Here is a 24,686-nt window from a genome sequence, read left to right as displayed (position 1 = left end):
CTGGTTTAATTATTGTCCACAACGAATCGTGTCACGCAGGATCAAACTGCTGCCTTTATTTAGCCTGCACCAGAGTTTAAAGAAGACTGTAAAAGCATACTGATTGATTGTACACAGAGTACAGTAAAAATGATTGAATGAAAAGAGGTAGATTATTCACTCACAGTATTAATTCCAGGAAACCTGGGTTTTAATACATCTTGACTAAACAGAATCACAGTAGAAGTCTTAGCTACAATCAAAACAAAACTTTAATTTTATCCAAGTAAGAAAAAAAATAAACCTTTTGTATAAAAGACTCTTCTTCAGGATACACCTCTTCAGGCCTACTTTGATCTGTTGTCCTCTTTTTTAACTAAGTTGTAGATGACATTGGCTAGAACAGACGCTCCTGTGAGTCCGGTCACAGCACTCAGTGTCTTCCACATGCTGGCTGATGCCTCGTGTCTGTCTATGAAGCTCTTATGATCGGAGGGAACCAAGATGTACTTGCGGCCGTCCTGTGGGGCCTGCAGCCTCATCACCTGGCCTCCCTCCAGCACCACCTCTCCGAACCCTGTCAGAGCTCTCCCGACCCGCAGCAGGTCCTCACTCTCCTCCTTTGCCACCGGTTTCTCTCCGCTCAGGCCTTCAAGCACCATGCCCGCCAAGCCCTCCTCAGCATGTCTCACTTTGAAATGCACCCTCTCCAGGAAGCACCCAGAGGCCTCCAGAGGGTTCTGCACCTTCACATACAGATCACTGATGTAGGCACCAGGGCTGACCAGACTGAAGGGCACAGAGTTGTTGGTCTCTTTCCTGTTTGTTGTCCGAGAGTTCCTGGAAGAAGGTTGTCGTTTTGTCATTAATAGAAACAGCTGACTGATGAATAGACAATTGTGTGTATTGTTAACAGGAATGTACCATGTCCTGGTGAGAGAGTTCCAGTACTTCCAATGCTCTTCTACTGCAATCTTCTGAATCACACCAAAGCATCGTGGGACAAAGTGGCTGGCCAGAGGTTCACCGTCTGCCTGGACCAGACCTTGACACAGACATGAAGGAAGCTGTAAGTACTCTACAAACGGACCTTATTCAAAACTTTACTCAAATGTTAAGTTTCTACCTTCAACAGCAACATATTGCAGTCTCCTGTGCGGCGTTGCTCTCAGTACCTTGACCAGTTGTTGATCTGGTTTAAAAAGGGGTATTTCCTATAAAAAGAAGAACTGTTTAAATTGTTGTTAAACTATACATGCGGCAGAAGTTTGTAACAATAACACACTTACCTTTAATTTTTTTAGCTCTTCCTTCTTTTCTTGGTATAAATGATAAAACAGGCCGGAGAAAGCAAAGCTGGACCCGATACCAATCAAAACCAGAGGGTTTACAGGAAAGTCACTCATTTCTGTTCCTGCAATAAAAAACACGAGATACAGTTTGAGCAACACAGGTTCATATATGTCTAACTATTCAGTCTTAACATAAAGGACAGGGAAGTGAAACAAACTCACCGGTTAAAAGTTAAAAAGTCAACTGGTCAAACATTCATAATTTCGTCTGAAAAATCGGATACAACAGCTTCGGTTTCGGTAGGTTTCATTTCCTTGTTTGATACGTTGCGTCACGTTTTCACCAGCCAATAAGATGTAAGCAGTGTCATACGCTTTTTAACCACTAGATGGCAGCGTTGATATGAGAAATTCATACCATAGGTGCCTCTGATCAGGTGACGGGGGCAAAATGAACAAATATATAATTAAAAAAAACTACTGAAACAAAGTAAGAATGCATTTTTATAGGACAAACTTTTTCTGGTAAGGGTAAAAAAAATTAAAAGCACTGATGTGTTAGGGACCCCCCCCCCCCTCCTTCAACTCCAGCACCATTTAATTTAAAATGTTTACTGCCTCTTCTTATCAAGGTGTGAAACTAATCAGTGCTGTCAATCTGATGATGCAGCCATGATGGGGATGATTTGTAGCCATGAGTCATGAGACTTACAACATGCTCCACCACCTCATTAAATGATGCATGTGCCTATAACTTATCCATGTCCTTACATGACGTCAGTTTGTGCAGCAGCTTTATGGATTTCTTATTCCCTGTACTATCACCTCGTGGCCCTCAGAGAGGCCTTAAGCACACTCAGCTCTTCAGCAGCTAATCCTCTGATTGTGTTTTACTTGTGCCGATCAGCACCTACCAACATAATACACACGTGAATCATAAAGCAAAGCGTCACACACATTGCCAACTTCCCCGTTTTGTGCTTATACTAAATAGAAATTCCCTGTTCTTCTTGTACACATCATTTGATTGAACATACACCTGTTTTACATGCAAGGTCATATTTTGACACATCATTTGAATATTATCTTTACTCATTGTTTCCAGTTCTGTTTTGTTCAGTCAGTGAAGACAGAAGGGAGATGGACATTAAAATATATATCAGGCATTCATCTGAGGGTCCATTTGGTTCCATAATGTTTCAGGAGACTCCACATGGATGATGGCATGAAGTACAGCTAAAGAATCTTCTCATTTAAAGCTTCTTTTGTCCGTCCATTTCACTTAAAGCTCATTCAGATTTGTCGTCACTTGACTTTTCTTCATTCCCTTTTCAATATATCTGTCCTTGACCACCCACTGCAAGCAAAATTCCATTCATTTCACAGCAATGACGTCAGTTTGCCTATTGTTATATTTCAGCCTGACATGTGCATTCTTGCTCTTGATCAGTTCCTCTGATAGCAGCATGTGCACAGGTTACCAAGTTACCTGCAGCCACAGCAGCTGTGAATGATGGAGTGGATTTTAAAATGATTGATGCAGCTCAGATGATTGAATCAGGACAAAAAAATAAAAAAAACGTCTCCTCTTCGGCTAATGTTACGTTAGTATTCCTATAATAACAGCAGCATCCTCCTCTCTGACTCTCACAGCTTTGAATTCATTCATATTTGTTTCAAATGTGCACACAGCCTTCTGGCCTTTCTTCTTGCTGGTGAGTGAGAGCAGATAGAAGACACACTGCTTCACAGCAATAAGCCTGGCTGTTTATGCTGAACTATTCTCCTCATGCTTGCAGCTCTCTGAAGATGCATTAACCCTCAGTGATAGCTAGGTGATGTTCTTCAAAATCATTAGAACATGCTGATCTCTACTTTTAGAAACCATCGTCCCGGACCTCTAAAATGTGGTCCATAGCTGGCATGATACCATAATTATTGTCAATATGGTGACCACTGAGCTCCATCTTATGTAATGTAGCAGTCTGAGTGTGTCAAGTGTCTTGTCAAGAATCTTCACCAGTGGGGACGTTCCCCATCTGGGGAATGGGCAGGACAGTCCATAGCATCAATGCCTTCATCATGCAGGAACCTCATGTGGCTGACACACTTCAGCCACATGAGGCCTAGCATTGTCATGCATCAAAAGGAACCCAGGGCCCACTGCACCAGCATATGGTATCACAATGGGTCTGAGGATCTCATCCTGGCACCTAATGGCAGTCAGGGTACCTCTGGCTAGCACATGGAGGGCTGTGCGGCCCTCCAAAGAAATGCCTCCCCACACCATTACTGACCCACCACCAAACCGGTCATGCTGGAGGATGTTGCAGGCAGCAGGACGTTCTCCACGGCGTCTCCAGACTCTGTCACATCCGTCATATGAGCTCAGTGTGAACCTGCTCTCATCTGTGAAGAGCACAGGGGCCAATGGTGAATCTGCCAATCCGGGTGTTCTCTGTCAAATGCCAATCGCCCCCAAGGTGTTGGGCTGTAAGAACAAGTCCCACTTGTGGATGTCGGGCCCTCATACCACCCTCATGGAGTCTGTATCTGACAGTTTGAGCAGAAACATGCATATCAGTGTCCTGCTGGAGGTCCTGTTGCAGGGCTCTGGCAGTGCTCCTCCTGCTCCTCCTTGCACAAAGGAGGAGGTAGCAGTCCTGTTGCTGGGTTGTCGCCCTCCTACGGCCCCCTCCATGTCTCCTGGTGTACTGGCCTGTCTCCTGGTATCTCCTCCATGCCTGGACACTGTGCTGACAGACACAGCAAACCTTCTTGCCACAGCTCTCATTGATCCATCCTGGATGAGCTGCACTACCTGAGCAGCTTGTGTGGGTTGTAGACACCGCCTCATGCTACCTCTAGGGGTGAGAGCACTGACCAAATGCAAAAGTGATCAAACATCAGGCAGAAAGGATGAGAGCAGAGAGATGGTCTGTGGTCAGCACCTGCAGAACCTCTCCTTTATAGGGCTGTCTTGATAACTGCCTCATTTCCACCTGTTGTCTGTTCCATTTGCACAACAGCAGCTGAAACTGATTCACAGTCAGTTTGATCCTAACTGGACAGGCTGATGTCACAGAAGAGTGACTGACTTGGAGTTACACTGTGTTCTTTAAGTGTTCCTTTCATTTTTTGAGCAGTGCAGTTTCACACTACAGTAAGCTGACACATTGATTCTTTAGAGTTTATTCTAGATAACTGTAGATGTGTTATTCATCTTTGTGGTGACACTTTCAAGATGAGGATCATCCAGACCCATTCTTTTCATTTTTTTTGTCAGAGCCTTGAGATGGAGATATCAGATGACTGCCCAGCATTTCTCAGACAATGCTGACTTTTAATTTTCAACGACCGAAATTAAAATCAAACTCTCTGCCTAATCCTTTAAAGTTGTTGATATATTATCTGGAGTTTGAAACAAACTGGAAAGACTTCAAAGGATTTACTGACATTTTTTAATAACTCTCCAGTGGTCAAAACTACACTAATCCCAGACTTAATATTCTATTGATTTATTGCTCGTTCCTTCACTAAAGCAGCTGCAGTCCCACACATGGTCTGTCTCACAGTGGCCCTCTGTAAATCATTACAGTGTATAATTCCTTGAAAGCACAAACACAATCATCATGGTGACGCTACAGAAGAAAGTCAAGGGATCGGTGGTAACTGTTATCATATGGAGACCATGAATGAAGTCCAGACACACACACACCAGATATTTCACAGCATAAACAGCTGAAACTGCATTATATTGAACACACAATTTCCCCATACAGTGTGTTAGAGGTTCACAAATGATGGAGGAGAAAATCTGACATTCTTATAATTAATGGGAAAAGAAAACCCATCAGAAATACAAACAAAAAGTCTATTTAACAAACAAATCGAAGCGCGTTACAGCTGCAGTCACATTTTTCTGACAAAACAAAATGGTTCTTCTGCTCTCATTGTTTTCTCATGATTTAGAGTCTCAGCAGGTCATAAAGCAAACACACACACACACAGCCTGATTTACATTGCTCTTGGTTCCCCTGCTGTGGAGATGATTTTACTCTCTGATCTTCGTTTCAGCTTAATGAGTTCAATGCATCTTTATAATTACCCTCACAGCCTCTGTGGAAGTATCTGGGGTGTTGACTGGCAGCTTGTAGGTCAAGTGAAGACTCTCACTGAGCCTCACAGGATGCTTGTGAGGAGGAGCTCCTGTGCGCCTGTGTGTTGTCTTCGTAGAGATCGTGTGCAATAAGTAATTCCCTCATTAATGTTGAGCAGTTAATGCTTTTATGATAGCAAATCAGACATTTTTTATTGTCATTATGTTTACTGTTGCGCGATGACCCCACTTTTACATTTTACTGAAGACAGACTGAAGCAGGCGGCTCACCAAAAAAAAATGTGTACATGTTGATTTATTCATCTATTTGAGAAAAAAAAAAGAGAAAAAGAAACCTTTGACCAAAGAAATAAAGATTATCTTTATGATAGGGGGTTTATGAGAATTTAATTTTGTGACAGCAATAAAACACTGCTGTCAGAATAGGGGAGCGGCCAGCGTGGATGTAATCACCACTCTACTGACAGTTAGCTGCTATTTATTTATCACATCTCTAACAAATGACAAGCAGAGCAGGATTTTCAGAGCTGAACACAGGAAACCTAAAATGGAAAAAAAACTTTATTGTCAATCATGAAATTGAAAGAAAGATTTACCTAGCAGGACTCAAAAGCATCAAACATTTGACTTTTATTCCAGTGGAAGGTTATTCTGACATCCTTCAAAGCTTTTCATAAGCCTCAGTGAGTCACAGACCCACCGACAAAAGTTACTAAAACGCATGCTGGTGCCACGTCAGTGCATTTGAAACAAGGCCTTGGTCTGTTTGTTGCTGCCAGAGATATGTGCTGCTCATGGCTGACATTATTCTCATTTCTTCACACTGCCCTCGTCACACACACACACACACACACTGCATGTTTCATGGCGTAAGAACATTTTCAGTCTTCCCACATTGCTTCTGATAGATTGATGATTTATTAGCTCATACAGCCACTTCCACATAGATGTGCACACCATGTATCACTGACCATATACAGAAGCATTATCTTATCTCTCTGTTAGCCGTAGCTACTTATAGGAACCATGTGAAAGAGACAGATTTACTGCATGTACCAGACAGACAGACAAACATGAATTCATATATTACCAGCCTATATGTAATATATATGTATGTGTTTTTGTTGAGACTTTATCGTCTTCCTGCAGGAATGTGCTATGTGCCATAATGTTAGGTAGTAATGCACAACTCACTGTGTTTAAAACCTAACAGAACACTAGTAACAGAGTTACCTATGATACAAAAAAACAGGTGAATTTTTAACATTGTTAGCATGCTGTGACCTACCATGCTCTATTTCCATCCAATGACATATAGCTGCTTTATTTGGGAATAGTTTGAGAACTACAACCTTCTGGTATCTTCACTGCATTGCAGATTTATGTTATTTATAGCCTTTACACCCAATGTATACTGCAGAAAACTGACTTTCTGCTATTTTTTTTTATTTAAAAAAAGCAACAGAGAGAATGTGAGGTAGCACTTGTCACATTCAATCTTAGTATTACATGCACTAATAATGTGAGACGATGAAGTAGTCTATGTAATTAAAGTCATTAATCACTTTGAGTAATGTAAGAACATGAACAGGCTGTATGAAAAATAACAGCATACATTGTTTTAGGAAGATGTTTCATCTGCTTTCACTCATATTTTCATTTAAAAACTCACGCGTGGAACAACAGTTGATCATGTTAGAGGTATGGACATACTTTAGTAAAAGTACCATCATTTGTAACTAATGATAGCCCAACTTTTTAAGGGGCCCTGAAGGTTGGGGGCCACTGTTCCTAGTCTTTATTAAAGTAAGATTTTATTAGAAAATAAGTAACTATAGTTATAGAATATTTTAATATTCTAGTGAATGTAGAGACAACCGTTTAAGCCCCTCAGATCCAGCCGTTCCTCTTTATATATGAAGAGAAAGCACATGTGTCTGGAATGCATGTGTCTTTCTATGAATTACTGCGTCTCTCCTTCTGCCTTCCGCGCATTAACGCCCTCATCTCCTTACGTTCACCGATGATGTTTCATTGGTTACTTGTTGGTTGGTCAAGGTAAAACTGGGAGGAGGACATCAGAAGCGGAACACTTCTTTCCACTCAGCGCGCAAAAAGCTGCGAGGGAAGCCACACGAACCTGCCGTGGATTGTGTCTGCTGTGTCGCTTCTTTCACTCTTGCGGAGGATATGTTGGTGAAATTTTCTAAAGGCATTGTCCTCCTTTTCTCTTGCTTGCTGATGGAACCCGTAAGTAGTGACTTACTGACTTTTCTTGTGAGTTGGAAGTTGTGCGCATGCCGCGTTTGTACTCTTAATGTGTCATTTTAAAGCTGATCATGTAGATTTTTAGTAAGTTGCTTAAAAGTTGTTGCGCACACATGGATACAGGACCCAGCGGGGCTGAGCAGCTCAGTCCTTCCCACGGGGTGCAGATGGATTAGTGTGGTTATATATATTAAATATATGTATGTATATAATATATAAAATGTAAATGAAACTTCCTCTCCCATCCTAACACGAGTCTCCCCTCACTCCAAGTTCATCTTCTCCTCACTGGCAGCATCTGTTTAAATGACACCTGACCAAACGGATTGTTTTTCAATCTCATTCATATTGATACCCCCCCTTCCCCCCTCTTGATGGCTTTATTTATGTCTAAGATTAAGGTGAATTACCGGGAGAAACAACAAGGTCTCCCAGCAGTGCACCATGGCAACGTCCTCCATTGTCTGCTCTGTCTCTGTGTGCTCTCTGGTCTCCACCGTCCTTATCCACAAACTGTCTCCTGTAGAGAAGCATGTATGAATCATGCTGGAATTTTTAGTTGGAGGTCAAATCCCCATGAACATCACGCTGGCTGGTCCACACGTCTGCATCCGTGGCACCCTCAGGGGCCGTTTCTGCTCCTCAGTGTCACTGGAGCTTGATATTCCAGCTTTGGAATGCAGGTACACGGATCATGATGATGATCTGATGAAGATCATGTTTGCTCCAACTCGCACAGCTAATGGCAACACAGATCCTTCATTGACACCACATAGTCCAACAGGTGAAGGTACACAGGAGAGTCTACGTAGAGCCAGAGGACTCAGATAAATCATAACCTAATCGAGGGAGTCACCTTGTGTGTGGGGAAAAAGGCTGGAGTCATATGGGCTAACAATAGCTACATGCTACCAGTCTGATTAATTCCTACAGAGGAGGAGACTCATCCAGCTAAGTACGGGCAATAAATCATCTGGTCCTGCATAGGGTCCATGTAAAACCTGATGGTAAACCATGAAGGATTCAGCTTCATGTTGAAACACGTCACGTCTGACGCATCCCTCCCACATCACACAGACACACAGCTCAGAGGAATATTCACTTTAGTTACACTTAACCTGACCGAATTATACTAAAACTGTTTAATATATGACTAAAACACATGCATATTACTGCAAACATTTTGCCCAACAATACATACAGTAATGTTGTTTTCAATGTGTGTATCCACTGTCAACATTGTTTTAAACTTTGCATAAACTTTGCACATTGAGACCTAACATTTGCATGCATCTAACAGCTGACAGAGTTTAAAATGTCCCTGTGGTCTAAGAATCGTACAGAAACCACATGTGATGTGTTGTCTCCACAGGTGCTTTCAATGCAGAGTCAGATGTGTGACATTAAGAAGGAAATAGACAAGGAGAGGAACATGTGTGAGGCTCAGATTGAGAACAGAACAACAGGTATGTTGTGTGTGTGTGTGCGCGTGTGCGTTTATCGTGACCTCGTTCTGGCGTTAGCATATATTCTGTCTTAATTTGTTAACGCTAGTACTGATTGAAGTGACACAACAAGCTCTAAAGACAACAAAGGCTGTTCAAACCTGCCCTCTGGCTTTAGATTAAGCCCTGCATGGTTGAGCACTGTTTTCCACCTAGTGCCAGCCTCTTGTCACACATGCTCAGGTTCAGTTTCTAAGAAAGTCAGTACAATCTAATATCCTTCATATGCATTAACCACAGCAGAGAGCGTGCAGTAATGAAACTCGCTCGCCTGATTTGTTATTTTATTGTTGGCAAGGTTTAAATTACGTGATGCTAAGTGGGGCACACAACACATTACTGTACTGGAGCCTTGTTGTGTCTGACTGGAGGTGTTATGAGGCTGATTTTCCCAAGATGCAAAAGTCATTAAGCCTTTTTATTTATATATTATATGGAAGGTATAGATTCCATTAGATGGAAATGCTATTAAATCTCCATAGTGTTGATACAATTACCGCCTGGAAAGATGCTTTGTTATTGCGATGAATTGTTGTGCAGGTGTACAATGCAGAGAGCAGCCACAGACACAGAGATCTGTTGAGTTCAAATAACAGTGTATAACAAAGACGAGGAGCTGTTTTATTAGTCATGGTGGCAGAATGTTAACTCAGGTCATCTGCTGTTATAGTCTCAGGGCTGCAATGACAGCTGACCTGAGCTTGAATGTTTTTGGCTGCCATGGGAACTGTGCTGCTCCACCTTCACCTCAGGCTGTTTGTCACTGCAGTCGACTGATGATAAAACAAAGTGAGAAATTCAGTTTTGTCGTCTGCAGTTTGATTTGTATCATCTTCTCTCTGTTAGGTTGCAGTGGAACATGGGACAAGATCACCTGCTGGCCCAGTGCTGATATTGGAGAGGTGGTTACCATCCCTTGCCCCAAATATCTCTTCTACTTCTCCAGGGATACAGCCACACGTAAGAATGAAGTTTACAAAATAGGTTGTGTGTGTGTGTTTGCAGAGTTAGAAGAGAAGTCACTCTTGGAAAAATGTTAGGAAAAAAGCAGTGCCTCCAAAAACATTGGATGAAAATTTGTTTCTTGAAGTGATGACACTTAAATGCCAACTTTTACAGGTAGTATTTACTCATGGCATGTACAGCAGACCTCATGCACATACCTGCTTTGATGCCTGTCATAGAAAGCTAGCTGCAAAGCTCCAAACATCACAGGTTTATCTTGTTTTGTGGCAAAAAGACGCAACCTGGTAACACATTACTGACACCCATCACACCATTAATGTTGTGCTAGTAGTTACCTGTGATCCCCTGAGGCCCCCCCGTGTGCCATCTAATCACCTTCAAGCTAACACAACGCCACCTATTAGTAACATTCTTTTTACCTCTTAAAGGACTAATGAGTTAATGCATTTACAGTCCCAGGTGACAAACTTTTTACACCACGTGAACCCCTGCAGGCTCATGAGGACATGGAAAACATGAAACCACTTCCTCATATGAACCCTGTGAAGTGCACCTTGATGTGCTGCCACCCAGTGTTCAAAATGAATCAATCTGTGGTTTATAACCTGGTTTAATGAATCAGTTCCAGTCTGCATTAAAAACAGAACAAAAAAGGTACATCCAAGTTATTTTTAAAGACTAAATTGGTCCTAAACTGCTTATAAATATTACACTAATGATTAGTACCTCATTATGCAAATCCTGTACAGGCACATCCCTGAGTCAGTACTTAAATTAAATCAGGGCTTATTAATGGCAGTGGGAGTTTGGTAGACAATACTCAAGTAAAATAACAGCGGCGCTGCTCTCTTTATCCTCATTTAACCTCCTTTTTGTTGTTATTGTTGTCTTTTCTGGCTGTTGTAATCACTATCATTGTACTCTCTATTTAAGAGCGTCCCATGATCACACATAGGTTGTACACCCCACCTCATGAATCATGAAGAATATACCCTAAGACACACGGCACAGCGATGCCAGAGATAAGCAACTTCCCATTTGTCCACCCATCAAAGAGACATTCTGTTTGTTTGTCCTTCTTTAATTCGTGAAAAGCCTCAGAGGGGAGTGGTGCTAATTATGTATAAGGAAAAGCACTGGCCTGAGAATTTACTGGATGAATTGCGGTGTGTTTGAACTGTTGTTCTTAAGATTATTCCCCGCTGACTTTCCTGCATATCTCCATTTGTCATTAATTACCACACCGAGCCTCCTCAGTGTAATTATGCTGTAAGTTTGATGGAGTTGTTTATTTGTAGTCAGATGGTAGAAAGGCCTCGCTTTCCACTGGAAGCCTGATGAAACTTTAATGAAGTAGCAGATTTAAATTAAGTGTAAGAACATGATTGTGTCTTTTTGAAGTTTCTGTTTAACATCACAGTTTATTTATATGCGGGGCATCAGCTCAGTGTTTTGGCTCCTTTAAGCTTATTGGAATGTTATTTTTTCAAAGCAACTAGACGATGGCAATAGCACGCCATATAGCAGCTAAACAGACAAATATATAAATTCACCCACTTGTTTTTGAGTATTCCCAATCAGGTACACTTGTTTTCGGTTCTCAGGACATGAGAGGCGCTCAAACCAGAAACCAGAGACCAAAGATTTATCATTAGCTTTTGAAGGCTCAGTCCGGAGAAGCGGGGTTGTGTGGGAAGCTGTGATGCAACCCAGATGAGAGATAGTGTGGCGTGAAAGGGGATAGCACTCTGGGGAAAAGAGAGGGGACAGATGAAGAATGATCAGATTTGTGGAGTAGATGAGGTATATTTCATTGGCATGTCAAAGGTTCACAGGATCAACAGGCTCCCACTGTGCAGGGACCAGGATGAAGCACAGGGCCTTAAAAGAAAGAGAAGAGACCAGCGGAGCGTATTCACAAATATTCTTAGCGCTAAGAGTTTCCCTTAGTGGTGAAATTGAAAGAATTCTGACGTTTTCTAAGAATTTCTTCTTATAATTAAGACTAAATCCTAGTAAAGATAAAAGTGATTCACAAAACAGCCAGTAAAAGAGGTCTTAAGATGAAAAAATTTAAGAGGAGGACTTTCTTAAGAGTTCCTTAAACAGAGAGGACAGAGAGGAGAAACATTCTCCTATGAATGACAGTTATTAAAACCTACAGATGCAGAAAGAATTTTGACTTTTTTCAAGTTATTTGTTAATTTTGATCATTTATTTTACAGAATAGATCTATAACACAAGATCAATGATAAGCCTACACAGAAAACATGTACCATAGACCTTTCTGCCTTTCTGTCAGCCATGCCTCCTCGCTAAGATCAAACTCTCTCCTTCCTCAGAGTCGCTCTGAGAATGTTCTTAAATCACTTTTAAGCTAAGATTTTTTAGTCAGAGATAAGAGCTCTCTGAGAGGATTCTTAGAACCTTTGTGAGTACGGCCCCTGGGCTGCACTGACACACATGACACACGATATTAATTATGCAGTAAAACAACTAATCAGCACAGGTCTCTGCTGGTAAACCTGCTCTGCTCTCGGGTCATGTAAGGAGGACCTCATTAAGGGATGATGGACGGCCTGGGATTCTGTGCATTGTAAATTAACATTGCAGATGAGAACCTTGTATCTAGTGAGTGTTACAGGGGAAAAAAACAGCCTTGTTTGTGTAGTTTCACCACGTTACTTAAAAATAAATATTTCAGGGTAGAGAAATAGAAAACTTCTCAAAGTCAGTTCAGCTTCACTGTCACAAACACGCTGTGAAAGACAGACCTTATTGACACATCCTGAGCCATTCATTTCATAAGCCTCACACATTAAAAACAAGCATTACGAAACATGGCGCCACAAAGGTCACGAGCCCAAGTCATAAATTTAGTTGAGATAGAGTTTGGCATTCTCATGAACCCTTTACCTTAGTGAGTCGAAAACAAACACACAGTTATTCATCTCTTTCAACAAGGCAGGCGTCTCCCTGCAGGCAGAGTGACAGAGTACCTGTCTGCCGGTGGCTACGTGCCATAATGTGCAGCTAACACGTAGCTCCCTCCAAGATATAATTAGAATGGATTTGACGATACAACACCAGCAGAAAAGCCTCGAAATATAAAAACGATTATGGGGCGATGAACTTGTTTGGACTCTCCTCATTGTCATGCATGACACTGATAATCCTTGCAGTCATGTTTTGGGGGGTGATGAAAGCATTCTTCTGGCAATCCCTCAAACAAGCCAAATCCAGTGGTGGCATGGGCTGAAACAGCAGGGGCTTATCTTCGCCTTTGTGTCCTGTCATGCTGTTTGAGGAGGCTAAGCCTCCGTCTTCTCCGCAATACGCCACTCAGGTATTTGTGAGCGGACCACATTTTACTTCCAAATACATTCTAAGACTTTTGTTGATTGTTGGTCATTTCCCAACTCGGTCTTTGATTTGATAGTGAATCAGGAACGATACAGTTGGGCAATGTGAGGAATGTCCTACATTTTGATTGCTACAGCAGCATTCAGTGCACGGATTAATTTCCTATCTTTAATGAAAGGAAGTGAGATGAGGAAATGCTGCAAATAAATATTACACTGAACAAAATCTAAAACTTATCAGTTTGTGCTTCCACAGTATAAGATACGCCTCATGGATGTTGCAAAAACAGGTTTTTTTAAAGGTCTACATTTGACTTTGTGTGTGTGTGTGTTAATGAAATAGCTCTTAAAACATTATGAAGTGTTGTCTGGTCATTTTGTAAATGTAGTAAAATGAGCAATAAGTCAATTTGAATAATAATAATAATATTTTTAATAGCACTCAGTATAATTACATTTAAATGTGGGGGGAACTGCATAGACTGGTGATCTAATGGGCTGTAAGGATGGATGGGTTTACTTGGTTTATTTGTTAAAGTCTTTTTAATCTGTGCTGCTTGTTGCCACAGACCTCTGAGCTCTCCACTTAAAAGCTCTGTGGTGACCTGTGTGTGCTAAACAGCCTTCCTCTGCTGTACTCGGGTTCTGCCTTCCTCTTCTAAGCTCTGTTGTCCTTCACCATACAGAGCTCTTTTATCTGCTAACCTGTCGTCCCTGTGTCGTACTCCACTCTGCAGCGATAGAACTGAGCTCTACACTAATTGGCCGGGATGTATTAGAGAGCTCTGTCTGCTTATAGCATACTATACTCCATTCTGCAGAGACTGAGCTGCTGGGCTTGTGTGTGCTCTGCAAAGCGCCGCTCTTCTGAGCTAAAGTGTGCTGTACTTTGTTTTAATTTATTGAGTGCACATTCACAGTACTTTCTCAAATACACTGCACTTTATACCGTCGAGCTCTCAAGCACTCTTCTCTACACAGCCCCACTCAGCTTGTCTGATCTCCTCTTAATGATCAGTTTATTGCACTTGGACCTTTCACCTCTGCCCCTCGCAGGCAAGCCAAAGTAAAAATATCTCGGTTTGACTGTTGACCTCCTGCCGTGTGTGTGTGTGTGTGTGTGTGTGTGTAGCCTGAGAGTAATTAAGAAACAGATGGAGGCAAATGCACATGGGAACTGTCTCTGGATCTCTGAGCCAGTTGGACGACTGATCCCCTTCAGTCATTCCTTCCATTTCCTTTTAGCATCTGGGGGTATTCCAGCGAGACACATACATCTCAGCATGTCATCATTAAGTGAGAGTAAGGGGTAGTTTTGCCTTGCAGCTTATACAGCTCTTCAAACACACACACACACACACACACACTGCACCTTACAGTATTTCAGACACTGAATCTGCCACAGTGGTGTGTTGCCATAGGATTCAGCTCTCCCCTCTCAACAGGTAACCTGTCAAAGACCTGCACTGTGGATGGTTGGACCCCTATCAGCTTAGACTCCTACATAATGGACTGTGGATACAATCCCAACAGCACCATGGAAGATAATGCAGTCAGTATAAGAACCAGAGCGCTGAAACTCCTCCAGTTTTATGTGGCTTCGTTGTTTCTGCTAAGTGTAATGAAATGTGGTTTTTCAGGGAGAGTTCCTCGACGCTATCAAAGTGGGCTACACCATCGGTCACAGTGTGTCACTCATTTCTCTGACAGCTGCCATCGTCATACTCTGTCTCTTTCGGTAAGGAGATTCATCAAAAAGCTGCTTAATGACCCCACATCAGGACAATCCCACTACTTTTCCTGTCATTTAGAGCAATAAAAGCCTGTCGACCTCCTGTGTTTTATAGAGCTCTTACAGTGTTTTTCACACAGTGATGTTGACAGATTTTGTGGACTGAGTCACCAGAATTCAATATTATGTCAACACACACTATAAGCCAAAGCACTTAGATGGCTTAGGTGTTTTTTTCCCTTTCTTGACCTTCTTTAATGTTGGGGTTGCAGAGAAAACACTGATGAGCAAGTAGCTGGTGTACAGCTTCTTATAAACAGCCTCCTCTGTTGAGTTGGTTCGTCTGTTTACGCGTTACAGGCTCAACAACAACAACAAGGCATGTGTTTACTCCATGGGGTAATGAAATGCCATTGGCTCGCCTCGCACACTGGAGCGGTGAAGGGTGCAGGATGTGGACAGCGGTTCGCTGTTCATTTCAGCTGCGCAGACGCAGCGTTCAGGCAGCTGGTTGATGCTGTGTGTCATCACACCCATGCTGCTGAGATGAGTTTACAACATCCAGCCCAAGTCATCAGCGCACGGGGAAGGCATTTGTTTAAAAACACCCAGAGGAGAGGTTACATCAGTGACATTGTTCCTGCAAAAAGCCTTGTTTGTTCTTGTTTGCTTGAGTTTTTTTTTTAATATTTCTTCTTTATAAATATAAATACATGTGTGTGTATATATACACATACATATATGGACAGTGTGCAGCATGACATTTAGATAATAGCACAGTAGGAGCATTGCAGCAGGAGGCATATACAGTAAGTGCTTTATAATGGCTGCTCTGCTCTGCTACATGCAGTTCTAAAGAGAGTTAGTGAAGTTTCTTAGGAACATTTTCTTGATATTTATCCAAAGGTTGTGTGTTTACCACACATTTTATCAGATTATTTCCAGGAGGTCAACTCTTAAAATGAAGTTAAAGATTAACTTTATTAATCCCTGTAAATATATTATTGTTTTTAAGGAATTCATGAGGAAAATTATGATTCTTTCATTTTAAATGTTGTGTTTTCTTACAGGAAGCTACGCTGCACAAGAAACTACATCCACATGCATCTGTTTGTGTCTCTCATTCTGAAAGCTGTGACTGTTTTCATCAAGGACGTTGTCCTGTATGATGTCGGCGAGACGGATAATTGCCAGTCGTCTGTGAGTACTCTGCTGTTCTCGGCTCTGCTCCCTCCTGCCAACATGGGAATTCATACATATTATTGATTTACTTCTCTAAGTATAGAGAAACTGCATCCTGGTTATCAGCTGCTACTTTCAGCCCGTACAGCTGAAGTCGTCTCCCAGGTTTTAACCACTTAAATGCATTGTGTCTGAGTTTATTATTATTTAACATTCTGGGTGTAGCAGTGTTTGCCAAGTCCTGTCTGCTTAACGTTTCCCCATTCATCTGACCAGCAGGATGTTGTGAGAGTTCCTGTTTGCTGAACATTAAGCTTAAACTGCCGAGAGCTCTGTCAATAAATCACATTCATAATTCTGAGACCAGTTTATCTCCACAATACGATCTTGGCTAGAGCGCTATACAGTGAGTACTAAGATAGACAAGTTAGATAAGCTCCTGGTACAGTTTCAAATAAACATTTGATTGATCAAGTCACCAACGTCAGTATCGTCGTCTCAGATTGTGCGCCAGCTGAATCCACTGCTTTATTACCAGAGTGGATTAGATCAGCAGACTGTAAATCAGCCGCTTTACTACCTCTGAGTGCCGAATTCAGATGTTTCCTCCTCAGGGTCCTGAACCAAACACAGCTGCTGAATCTCCCAAATGTTCTCTAAACAAAGAAAAAAAAAACACACACTCAAGGGGAAACTCCACCACTTTTAAATATTGAGACTAGTGTATGTGAAGGACTTCTACAGAACCAGAGAACATCTAAGAAGTGTAAAAAGAAATCAAGTTCAATGATGCATGTACATGTGTCGCAAGCGCTCTAGTAGATGCTTGTTAACCCGAAGCAGAGGTTAGTGGAACAGAGGCTGTGTTAAACCTTCCGTCTCTGTTTAATGTCTGATAATACTTTTATGGCAGAAAGAGGCCAGAAGTGTGCATGACTGAGGAAGCCAGTCCCATGTTTGTAAACCTGACCTCTGTTCCTTGGAACAATTCTGTTAAATTTCCTCTCATGTTGCCCCCGTCTTTACAGAACTATAATACAGTTTTTACCAGAGACTTAAAAGTGACAATATATTGGCTGGAATGAATACACTCTCAGGTGTTATATCTCCAGTCTGGTGTGTGCAGTAGCTTAAAGGTAGGGCAGGAGATTTCATTCTGATGCACTTCTTGTTAAATTAGTGTAACTTCTCTTTACAGTCCGATAGCAACCGATTAGTTCGGCAGTTCAGCTTTAAAACGAAGAATATGAATCATCTGTGGAAGCTACAAAATGCTAAAAACATCAGCCAATCCTCCGGGTGGACCCTGCGCGGAGTATTGGCTGGTTGTCACTCTCTTCCTGCTCATGATGGCAGAAGTCACAGACTGGTTGGGAGGCGTGGCTTCGGGGTAAGCTCCGAGAGAAAGGGGCGTGTGTTTACTTTCAAAATCTGGCTGACTCTCACTGAGTTTTCTCCTACCCTACCTTTAAGGTAACTAAGGTTAGCAAATAAAGCACTATACCCAGTGCAGTAACTTTACCCACAGTTTTGCCGTATGTACAGGACATATACATGATTGAAATATAATTCCTCCCCCACCCACAGTGTGCAGTCAATGCTGGGATAACAGAATGAAATTGATGTGATGTGCAACCAGTAAACATTATGATGTAAACAGCAGTGGTATATGTTCACAGCACATAGCAGGTGTATTATGGATCAGGGGGCTATACTCACCATCTGTCTGTGACCCACCAGCGACTCCCTACAGGGCTGTGAGGAGCTTTCAGACTATCAAAGGAATCACATAGAAGCTGCTATAGGATTATTAATTTGGACCCAGTGGCATTTACTTACACTGGAAATGTGAAGAGGAGATGACAAACAGGAAACGAACATGGATGTCGACATCAGAACAGAAGGAAACCTTTAATGAAAGAGAGGCTGTCCACATGCAGGAGCGGAGGGAATGTGAGGACGGGGGTCACAGGTACACAGGAACAGGACATACTGAGGCAGGATGCTCATGACAGCTTCACCGTGCATGTACTGTACAGCTGTGAGGAACACTGGTGTAAAAGTGCTAAACATCGGAGGGCCAGTAATGTTATGTATCTCTATGATATCTCCAGATTGACTTAAGAAAAGTCTATGCAATGATTTTTATGCTCTTTCTCCATTATCTACTACATTCACAAGCTACTGTCACATCTTGTAGGTGGGCTGCAAGGCAGTGGTGATCTTCTTCCATTATGGGATCATGGCGAGTTACTTCTGGCTGCTGGTGGAGGGCCTCTATCTTCACGCCCTGTTAGCCGTGTCCTTCTTCTCCGAGAGGAAATACTTCTGGTGGTACATCCTGATCGGTTGGGGTACGCACTACGTCCTGTGTTCTTTATCTGTCCAGAATTCATCTAACGCAATCATAAAGCAACCTGGATGTCGTGTTCAGTCTTTACTACAACAGCCACAACACATATGATGACATGTAAATGAATTTATAAGAGAGATTACTACATGCAGCTGCTTCAGGAAAATCCCGAGTGTTCCATCTGCATATGAATGAATCTTACTCAGGTTAGGAGCGGCAGGCAGCTGGCACTCCGCTCTTTTTAATTCAGTCTGAGAGTCCTGCCATGCTTTTGATTGGAAAACAGCTTTAGCAGATATAATATATGAATAAAATGAACTCCTTCCTCAACTGTGAGATCAAATAAGTTGGCTTAACAGTTAGATGCTTTCTATTTAGCGGCAACGTCAAAATACATTTATTCATACTGAAAAAGTGCCTGAGCCTTTCATCTCAAAATATTTTGGCTCTACACTCATAATAATATTTTTGATTTTCAGTCCTTTGAAATGTATATTCAATATTTCTAATGTTTTTTTTTTTTATATAACACCATAAAGAGACTTTGTAAACAGGCCTGAAATGTTGCGTCTGCCAGCAGGAAACTGGAAACAAGCCTGCCACTTTCCTGTAGATGCCCAGGATGAGCCAATATTAGCACAAAGCACATATGTGTCCTGTTAAAAACGATAACCAAAATGTAATGTTGCTTTGTTTATGAAGTGTACACATGCTCCAGGTTCATCCACTTATTTGCTTGTGCAGTGTTTTGTTTGAACACAGTGGACATAATTGATAATCAGAGATTAGAGATTATTTTGCTGTTAAAATAACTCACTGCTAATTCTGTTTATGTTTCTGGTTTGTAGGGGCTCCAAGCGTCTTTATCTCAGCGTGGGTGATTACAAAGGCGTCTTTAAATCATACCGGGTGAGTCCAGCATTTGTTTTTGTTTTTAAAGAGCTGATTAAAGTGAAGTTATCTAAATTACTAGTCTTAGTAAGATAGATGGAAGTCGGTTTAGTTTTGGCTACAAGGAGTAATGTGTCTGAAGATCCGAATATTTATCTATTTAAAAAAAAAAGATTATTTGTTTTTTGTTGGACAGTTAAAGCAAAGGATGGAGTTCAAAGCTGGAGTGTGCAATATGTACAATCCATTACATATGAGTATACAAAATGTTGATTAGGCTTATAAGGTAAAACTCTCAGAACAGTCAGGGTGTCTTTAAAAAAAGGCCTCTGATGCTCCAGTGTTTTGTGTTAGAGTCCAAAATGTAAACCGTGAAACAATAAGATGAATACATGGCAGGAAACACAACACGAAGCACAAAGACCTAAATACACGAGGTTAACAGGACACAGGTGAAGACAATCAGGGCGGGGCGGCTAATCAACAAGGAGGGAAAACAGGAGGAAGTAAAACACAGACACACAAGGAAACTAGACTTTCAAAATAAAACAGGAAGCAACCAAAACACTGCTAAATAAATAAATAAGTAAATAAATAATGTTAAAATAACCAGTGACCGTGACATCCAGATTATACAGAGAATCGGCTTTCAAGGAAAAAATGATAAATGAGAAGGAATGAGCACTTCGCCAGTACTGGTTATCAAGACCTGTTATAAGACCTGCCGCTTGCTGATTGGTCACCGTTTAGTTGTTGCTTACAGAGTAAAATGGAAATAAAAATACAGCATATTATAACAGCCGTAATATTATGATTGAGAAATGTTTTATTGATGTAAGTTGTTCCCAGGGTCACACACCTCACTTTGATCTTCAAAAGAAAATTAAATTGTTATTTATTAGCTATATAGCTTTATATAACCATTTTATTTATTCCCCTGGCATATGCATTTTAAGAACTCTAAATAACAAGACATGCTGTAGCTTTAAGAATGAGGGGACCCTGATACTCACTGCATTGGTTCCTTTAATATGAAGCCACACTGGATAAGTAAGTCAGGACTTGGGTAACATTTGGTGCCGTGTTGTTATCAAATTTCTTCAGAAACAGCGGCCATCCCTTAATTCATGCCCACATGGTAGCTAGATTAAGGGGATGGTGCTTTAGCTTTATCAATCATGCAAAAGTGGGCAGCTTAATTCAAGAGGTGTGGGGAGAGACTTGAATATGACCCAAGAAAACATGGACCGTGTTCACCACATGGTGATGGATGGCAGTTGAGGACTTTTTCGAGGATCAAAAACAGCTTTATTGGTCAAGTATGAAGCAATTTGCAAGCGGTGCAAACAAGTTAAGAAGTAAGTAAGCAAGTAAGAAGCCGTTATGGTGCCTGTTAGTCTGTGTGTGTGGTATCAGGGTAAGAGCTTCTGTATTCGTATCGTTGGAAGCAAACACTTTCACAAATGGTTAATGTCTGAGTTTGATATCAGTTCTTTTATATTACACTTGATCTTAGAACACAAATGTTAGTTTTGAAAGTATCACTATGTCAAATTCTATCTGCACCACGAGAGCAGAGCATTCGACTGCAGTGGAATTCATGATGATGACGATGATGGTGTGTGGTTAAAATAATTAGCTCAGAAGCTACAGCGTTAATTTATTTGTCAGAAACTTGAACCTCTTTTAACTTGTTACAGATGCTGGGACATAATCGATGACAGTCCCTGGTGGATCATCAAAACACCCATTTTATTCACCATACTTGTGAGTCTCTTAGTAACATTTCACACACAGCTCTGCATTGTGCAATATTAACCAGCCTGCTTCCCCTCATGGCAGGTGAACTTTTTCCTCTTCATTTGTATAATCTGGATTTTGCGACAGAAGATGAACTGCCCTGACATCGGGAGAAAGGAATCCAATCAGTACTCGTATGTTTTTGCTGCAAAAATGTCAACATCTCTATCATAAGCGTGTGTTTACATCGCTCCTTATCAGGCTTTGAGTTTTGGTGTTGAGCAACAGCTCTTGCACAGTGACAAATATAACCTTGACCCTGTCTTTTGTTGAAGCGAACACTAGTTTTTTTCTCGTTTCTTTCCAAATGCTATAGGAGACTGGCTAAATCCACACTGTTGCTGATTCCTCTCTTTGGCATAAACTACATCATTTTTGCCTTCATCCCCGACCACTTCAACTCACCTGTCAGGATGGTCTTCGATCTTATCCTGGGCTCATTTCAGGTGATCTCCCTTTTTTTGCATCAGAGCTTTCAGACTTAAAACGCACAGATCACTTGTGTTCAGCATTGCATTATTATGTTATATACAGATCTGGTGCCATAAGTGTGAAACTTTATAAAGAGCAAACCGGTTTAAACAAACAAATTGTTAGTTTGGCCGACATTTAATTTTGTTTGATTAATGAGTTTGCTGAATATTAGATTGATTGTAAACGCTAGGAGCAGAGTGTAATGATGGAAATATGGCAACGGAAAGTATTCTTAATTTACGGCCATTTTAGCTCAGAATGATATGTCCTGGGAAAAATTCCCAGAGATCTAAATAATAAACCTCCTGTCTGAGCTTGAAGCTAGTCATAATCTCACTCTCATTATTCATACACAAATATTTTAAGTGTTTCCCCAGCTGTGCTATCTTCTTTATCTGCTTTTCTCCTCAACAGGGCTTTGTTGTTGCAGTCTTGTACTGCTTCCTAAACGGAGAGGTGAGTAAATCCAAAGATCAAATAAGATGTTTGCCATCCCTTTCACCTTTCTAAATCTCATTTTACCTCACCCTCCTGTGTGTCGTGCACTCTTAACAGCCCTGCCTCATCCTGTTTGTCTACCCTCTCTGCTTCTCCTGCAGGTGCAGTCAGAGATTAAGCGTAAGTGGCGCAGGTGGATGCTGCAGAGGTTCCTGGGTGCTGACACTAAGTACCAGCATCCCTCCATAGGGAGCAACGGCAACAACTTTAGCACCCAGATCACCATGTTGACCAAATGCAGCCCCACGACGCGCCGGGCGTCCGCTTGTCAGGAGCACCTCTCTGCCATCTGAAACCCATCTTAACTTGCATCTCATCTTGTTTTTTTATCATCACCTACTGAACATGTGGCTTGTATGCACTATTGCAACATAGTAAATGCGGGTTTCTGAAGGGTAGTATGACATTAAAATACTAAGGATAATTTAGTTTGTTGTAACTTTATCCATCAGCCAGCGTGGAAGTGCCACTTCCTAATGAAAGGGTTAAATAATAAGCAGAAAGGCTTAGAGAGAACTTTCATGCTACTGGAGTTTGACTATGAGGCATCTGATATTTACATAAAGGCCAGTAAAGGCAAACAGATTAGTCTGTACTGCATTGTACTGCTCTTCTGAGATCACATGATGAGTCAGCCTGAACTGGCTTTTTCTCTCCATAACCGTTGCAGTCACTGAGGCGAATTAAATGGATGCCAGGCAACATACAGAGACAAGCTGCATTCTATAGATATCATGATGTTTATTAACACACCAGGACTCCAACCACTTAACCTAATAGCCAATGTTGCAAAGGGGACCAGTGGTAACAGCATTAATGAGTGTGAGGCTGTCACAAAGGAGGAATCTATAGCCTGACCAGGACCTTCCCGTCCTTGTTATGACAGCTTTATACGGAGTGTACGGTAGACTCTCCCGACCTACTGCCAGCTAACATTCCAGAGGAGAGACCGGAGCTGCAGCTTGTGAAATTTATCTGAGATTACAGAGGCTTTTAGCTTGGTCTGAGTGCTTCATAGAAGGACCAGATGTATTCCATTAGTCCACAATACACAACAACTGTAAATAAATATGGAAACAATAACTAACTGCCATTAACTGGATTGCATGGAACGCTCATGTCATCTGCTGTTAATACTCTTTTATTTTCCCTATTTATTCTATCCAGCACCACCAGCAGGTTTTTGTTGGAGTAAACACACATTTTTACACTGATCAGTGATTTGATAGGGGACGGTGGTTTAAAGTAAAGATGTCACAGCAAATAATGTCAGAATTAGATTTAGCTCAGGCACTGAGTTCATGTTCCCCTCGGGATGAATTGTATTTCATCAAAGGTTTTATTGATCACTTCAGTTTCCACTAGTGCCATCAGTACTTTGATTTAAACATGATTGTGTCATTGTAATGTCACATTAGGTCAGGTCTGCTATGGCATTTGAAAAAGGCATACTTATTGTGCTCTTGTATTAAAAGTTGATTATATTTTACTTTAAAAAGTGAAATGCTTATGTGTTGTATGTGTATTCAATAGGCACATAGATAAAAGTTCTGAAAGAGGGCAGGAAGTGGACAGGCTATTAGGTCACAGGTGAGGTCTTGAGATCCTCACACTAGTGTGTGAAAATAACATGCCAGACCTATAAAATATTTAACAATAACACATGATTCTAGACTGTTTGTTACCAAATAACAAACTTAGCTAAACTTACAGGGACCCTGTTGGCCTGCTGCTTTCCTGGCTGTATACTGACTGTAAATATAATGTAAACAATATCAACTGCTGTTCTGTTGAACAACAGACATGCATTAAGAGCCACATCCTCAGGCGGCGACAGTGTCATGTTGGGTTTCAGTGTTTACTTCAGTTTCTCTTTCTGTTCTTGTTTTGTCAAAACTAAAACTGAAGTAAAACCGCCTGAGAGTACCTCAGACTGAATCTCACACACACAGCTAATGATGTACATAATGTAAAATATGGATAAACAATTGCAATATGGTGTGTATTATGGTGATACTTCTAGTGCTCAGGTGTCAAGGTGAAATCAATGTTTACATTTAAAACTACATTCCTCTCACTTGTGGTTTTTTTTTTTGCGTAATGTCGATATGATGTTGGCGAAGTATCTCTCATCTGTTTGTAAGTTTTGAAGCAGATATGGTGTACTGTACAGTATGTGCAGCAAGTTATAAGATGTTATTGAACAAAAAAGGTAAATAAAACAATTTGCACTGTGGAGTATGGTTCAGTATCACCGAGAGTCA

The 24,686-nt window shown here is 41.3% G+C and overlaps 2 protein-coding genes across 3 annotated transcripts; one reads left to right on the top strand and one right to left on the bottom strand.

Annotated features, from left to right (window-relative positions):
• Positions 1-26: 26 nt before the first annotated feature.
• On the bottom strand, positions 27-1,614 carry mul3 (mitochondrial E3 ubiquitin protein ligase 3). Its single transcript, XM_028428332.1, has 5 exons — positions 1,494-1,614; positions 1,269-1,393; positions 1,106-1,193; positions 904-1,024; positions 27-819 (listed from the first exon to the last, which is right to left on the bottom strand). The coding sequence occupies exons 2-5, from the start codon at positions 1,383-1,385 to the stop codon at positions 327-329; spliced, it is 819 nt and encodes a 272-aa protein (XP_028284133.1). The 5' UTR covers positions 1,386-1,393; positions 1,494-1,614; the 3' UTR covers positions 27-326.
• On the top strand, positions 886-24,671 carry LOC114450309 (vasoactive intestinal polypeptide receptor-like). Of its 2 annotated transcripts, none has more exons than XM_028428331.1 (13): positions 886-1,048; positions 9,032-9,125; positions 10,011-10,124; positions 14,938-15,044; positions 15,133-15,230; positions 16,295-16,424; positions 18,607-18,760; positions 19,608-19,668; positions 21,351-21,417; positions 21,493-21,584; positions 21,767-21,896; positions 22,339-22,380; positions 22,524-24,671. In XM_028428331.1, the coding sequence occupies exons 1-13, from the start codon at positions 1,037-1,039 to the stop codon at positions 22,713-22,715; spliced, it is 1,293 nt and encodes a 430-aa protein (XP_028284132.1). In that variant the 5' UTR covers positions 886-1,036; the 3' UTR covers positions 22,716-24,671. The 2 variants fall into 2 exon arrangements, with proteins under 2 accessions (XP_028284132.1, XP_028284131.1); XM_028428330.1 differs by lacking the exon at positions 886-1,048 and adding an exon at positions 7,449-7,641.
• Positions 24,672-24,686: the final 15 nt, after the last annotated feature.

Source organism: Parambassis ranga, chromosome 17, assembly GCF_900634625.1.
Source record: "Parambassis ranga chromosome 17, fParRan2.1, whole genome shotgun sequence".
Lineage (NCBI taxonomy): Eukaryota > Metazoa > Chordata > Actinopteri > Ambassidae > Parambassis > Parambassis ranga.
The sequence above is the reverse complement of the archived record's forward strand: the minus strand, read 5'-3'. Positions and strand labels throughout refer to the sequence as shown.

Bases quoted from the DNA above. Each gene is read 5' to 3' on its own strand.
- mul3 (XM_028428332.1), bottom strand. From the start codon at position 1,385: ATGAGTGACTTTCCTGTAAACCCTCTGGTTTTGATTGGTATCGGGTCC. The intron at 1,025-1,105 runs GTAGAAACTTAA...GTCTGTGTCAAG, and splicing joins GCAATATGTTGCTGTTGAAG to GTCTGGTCCAGGCAGACGGT. The intron at 820-903 runs GTACATTCCTGT...ACCTTCTTCCAG, and splicing joins AACTCTCTCACCAGGACATG to GAACTCTCGGACAACAAACA.
- LOC114450309 (XM_028428330.1), top strand. From the start codon at position 7,582: ATGTTGGTGAAATTTTCTAAAGGCATTGTCCTCCTTTTCTCTTGCTTG. The intron at 10,125-14,937 runs GTAAGAATGAAG...CCCTCTCAACAG, and splicing joins CTCCAGGGATACAGCCACAC to GTAACCTGTCAAAGACCTGC. The intron at 15,045-15,132 runs GTCAGTATAAGA...GTGGTTTTTCAG, and splicing joins GCACCATGGAAGATAATGCA to GGAGAGTTCCTCGACGCTAT.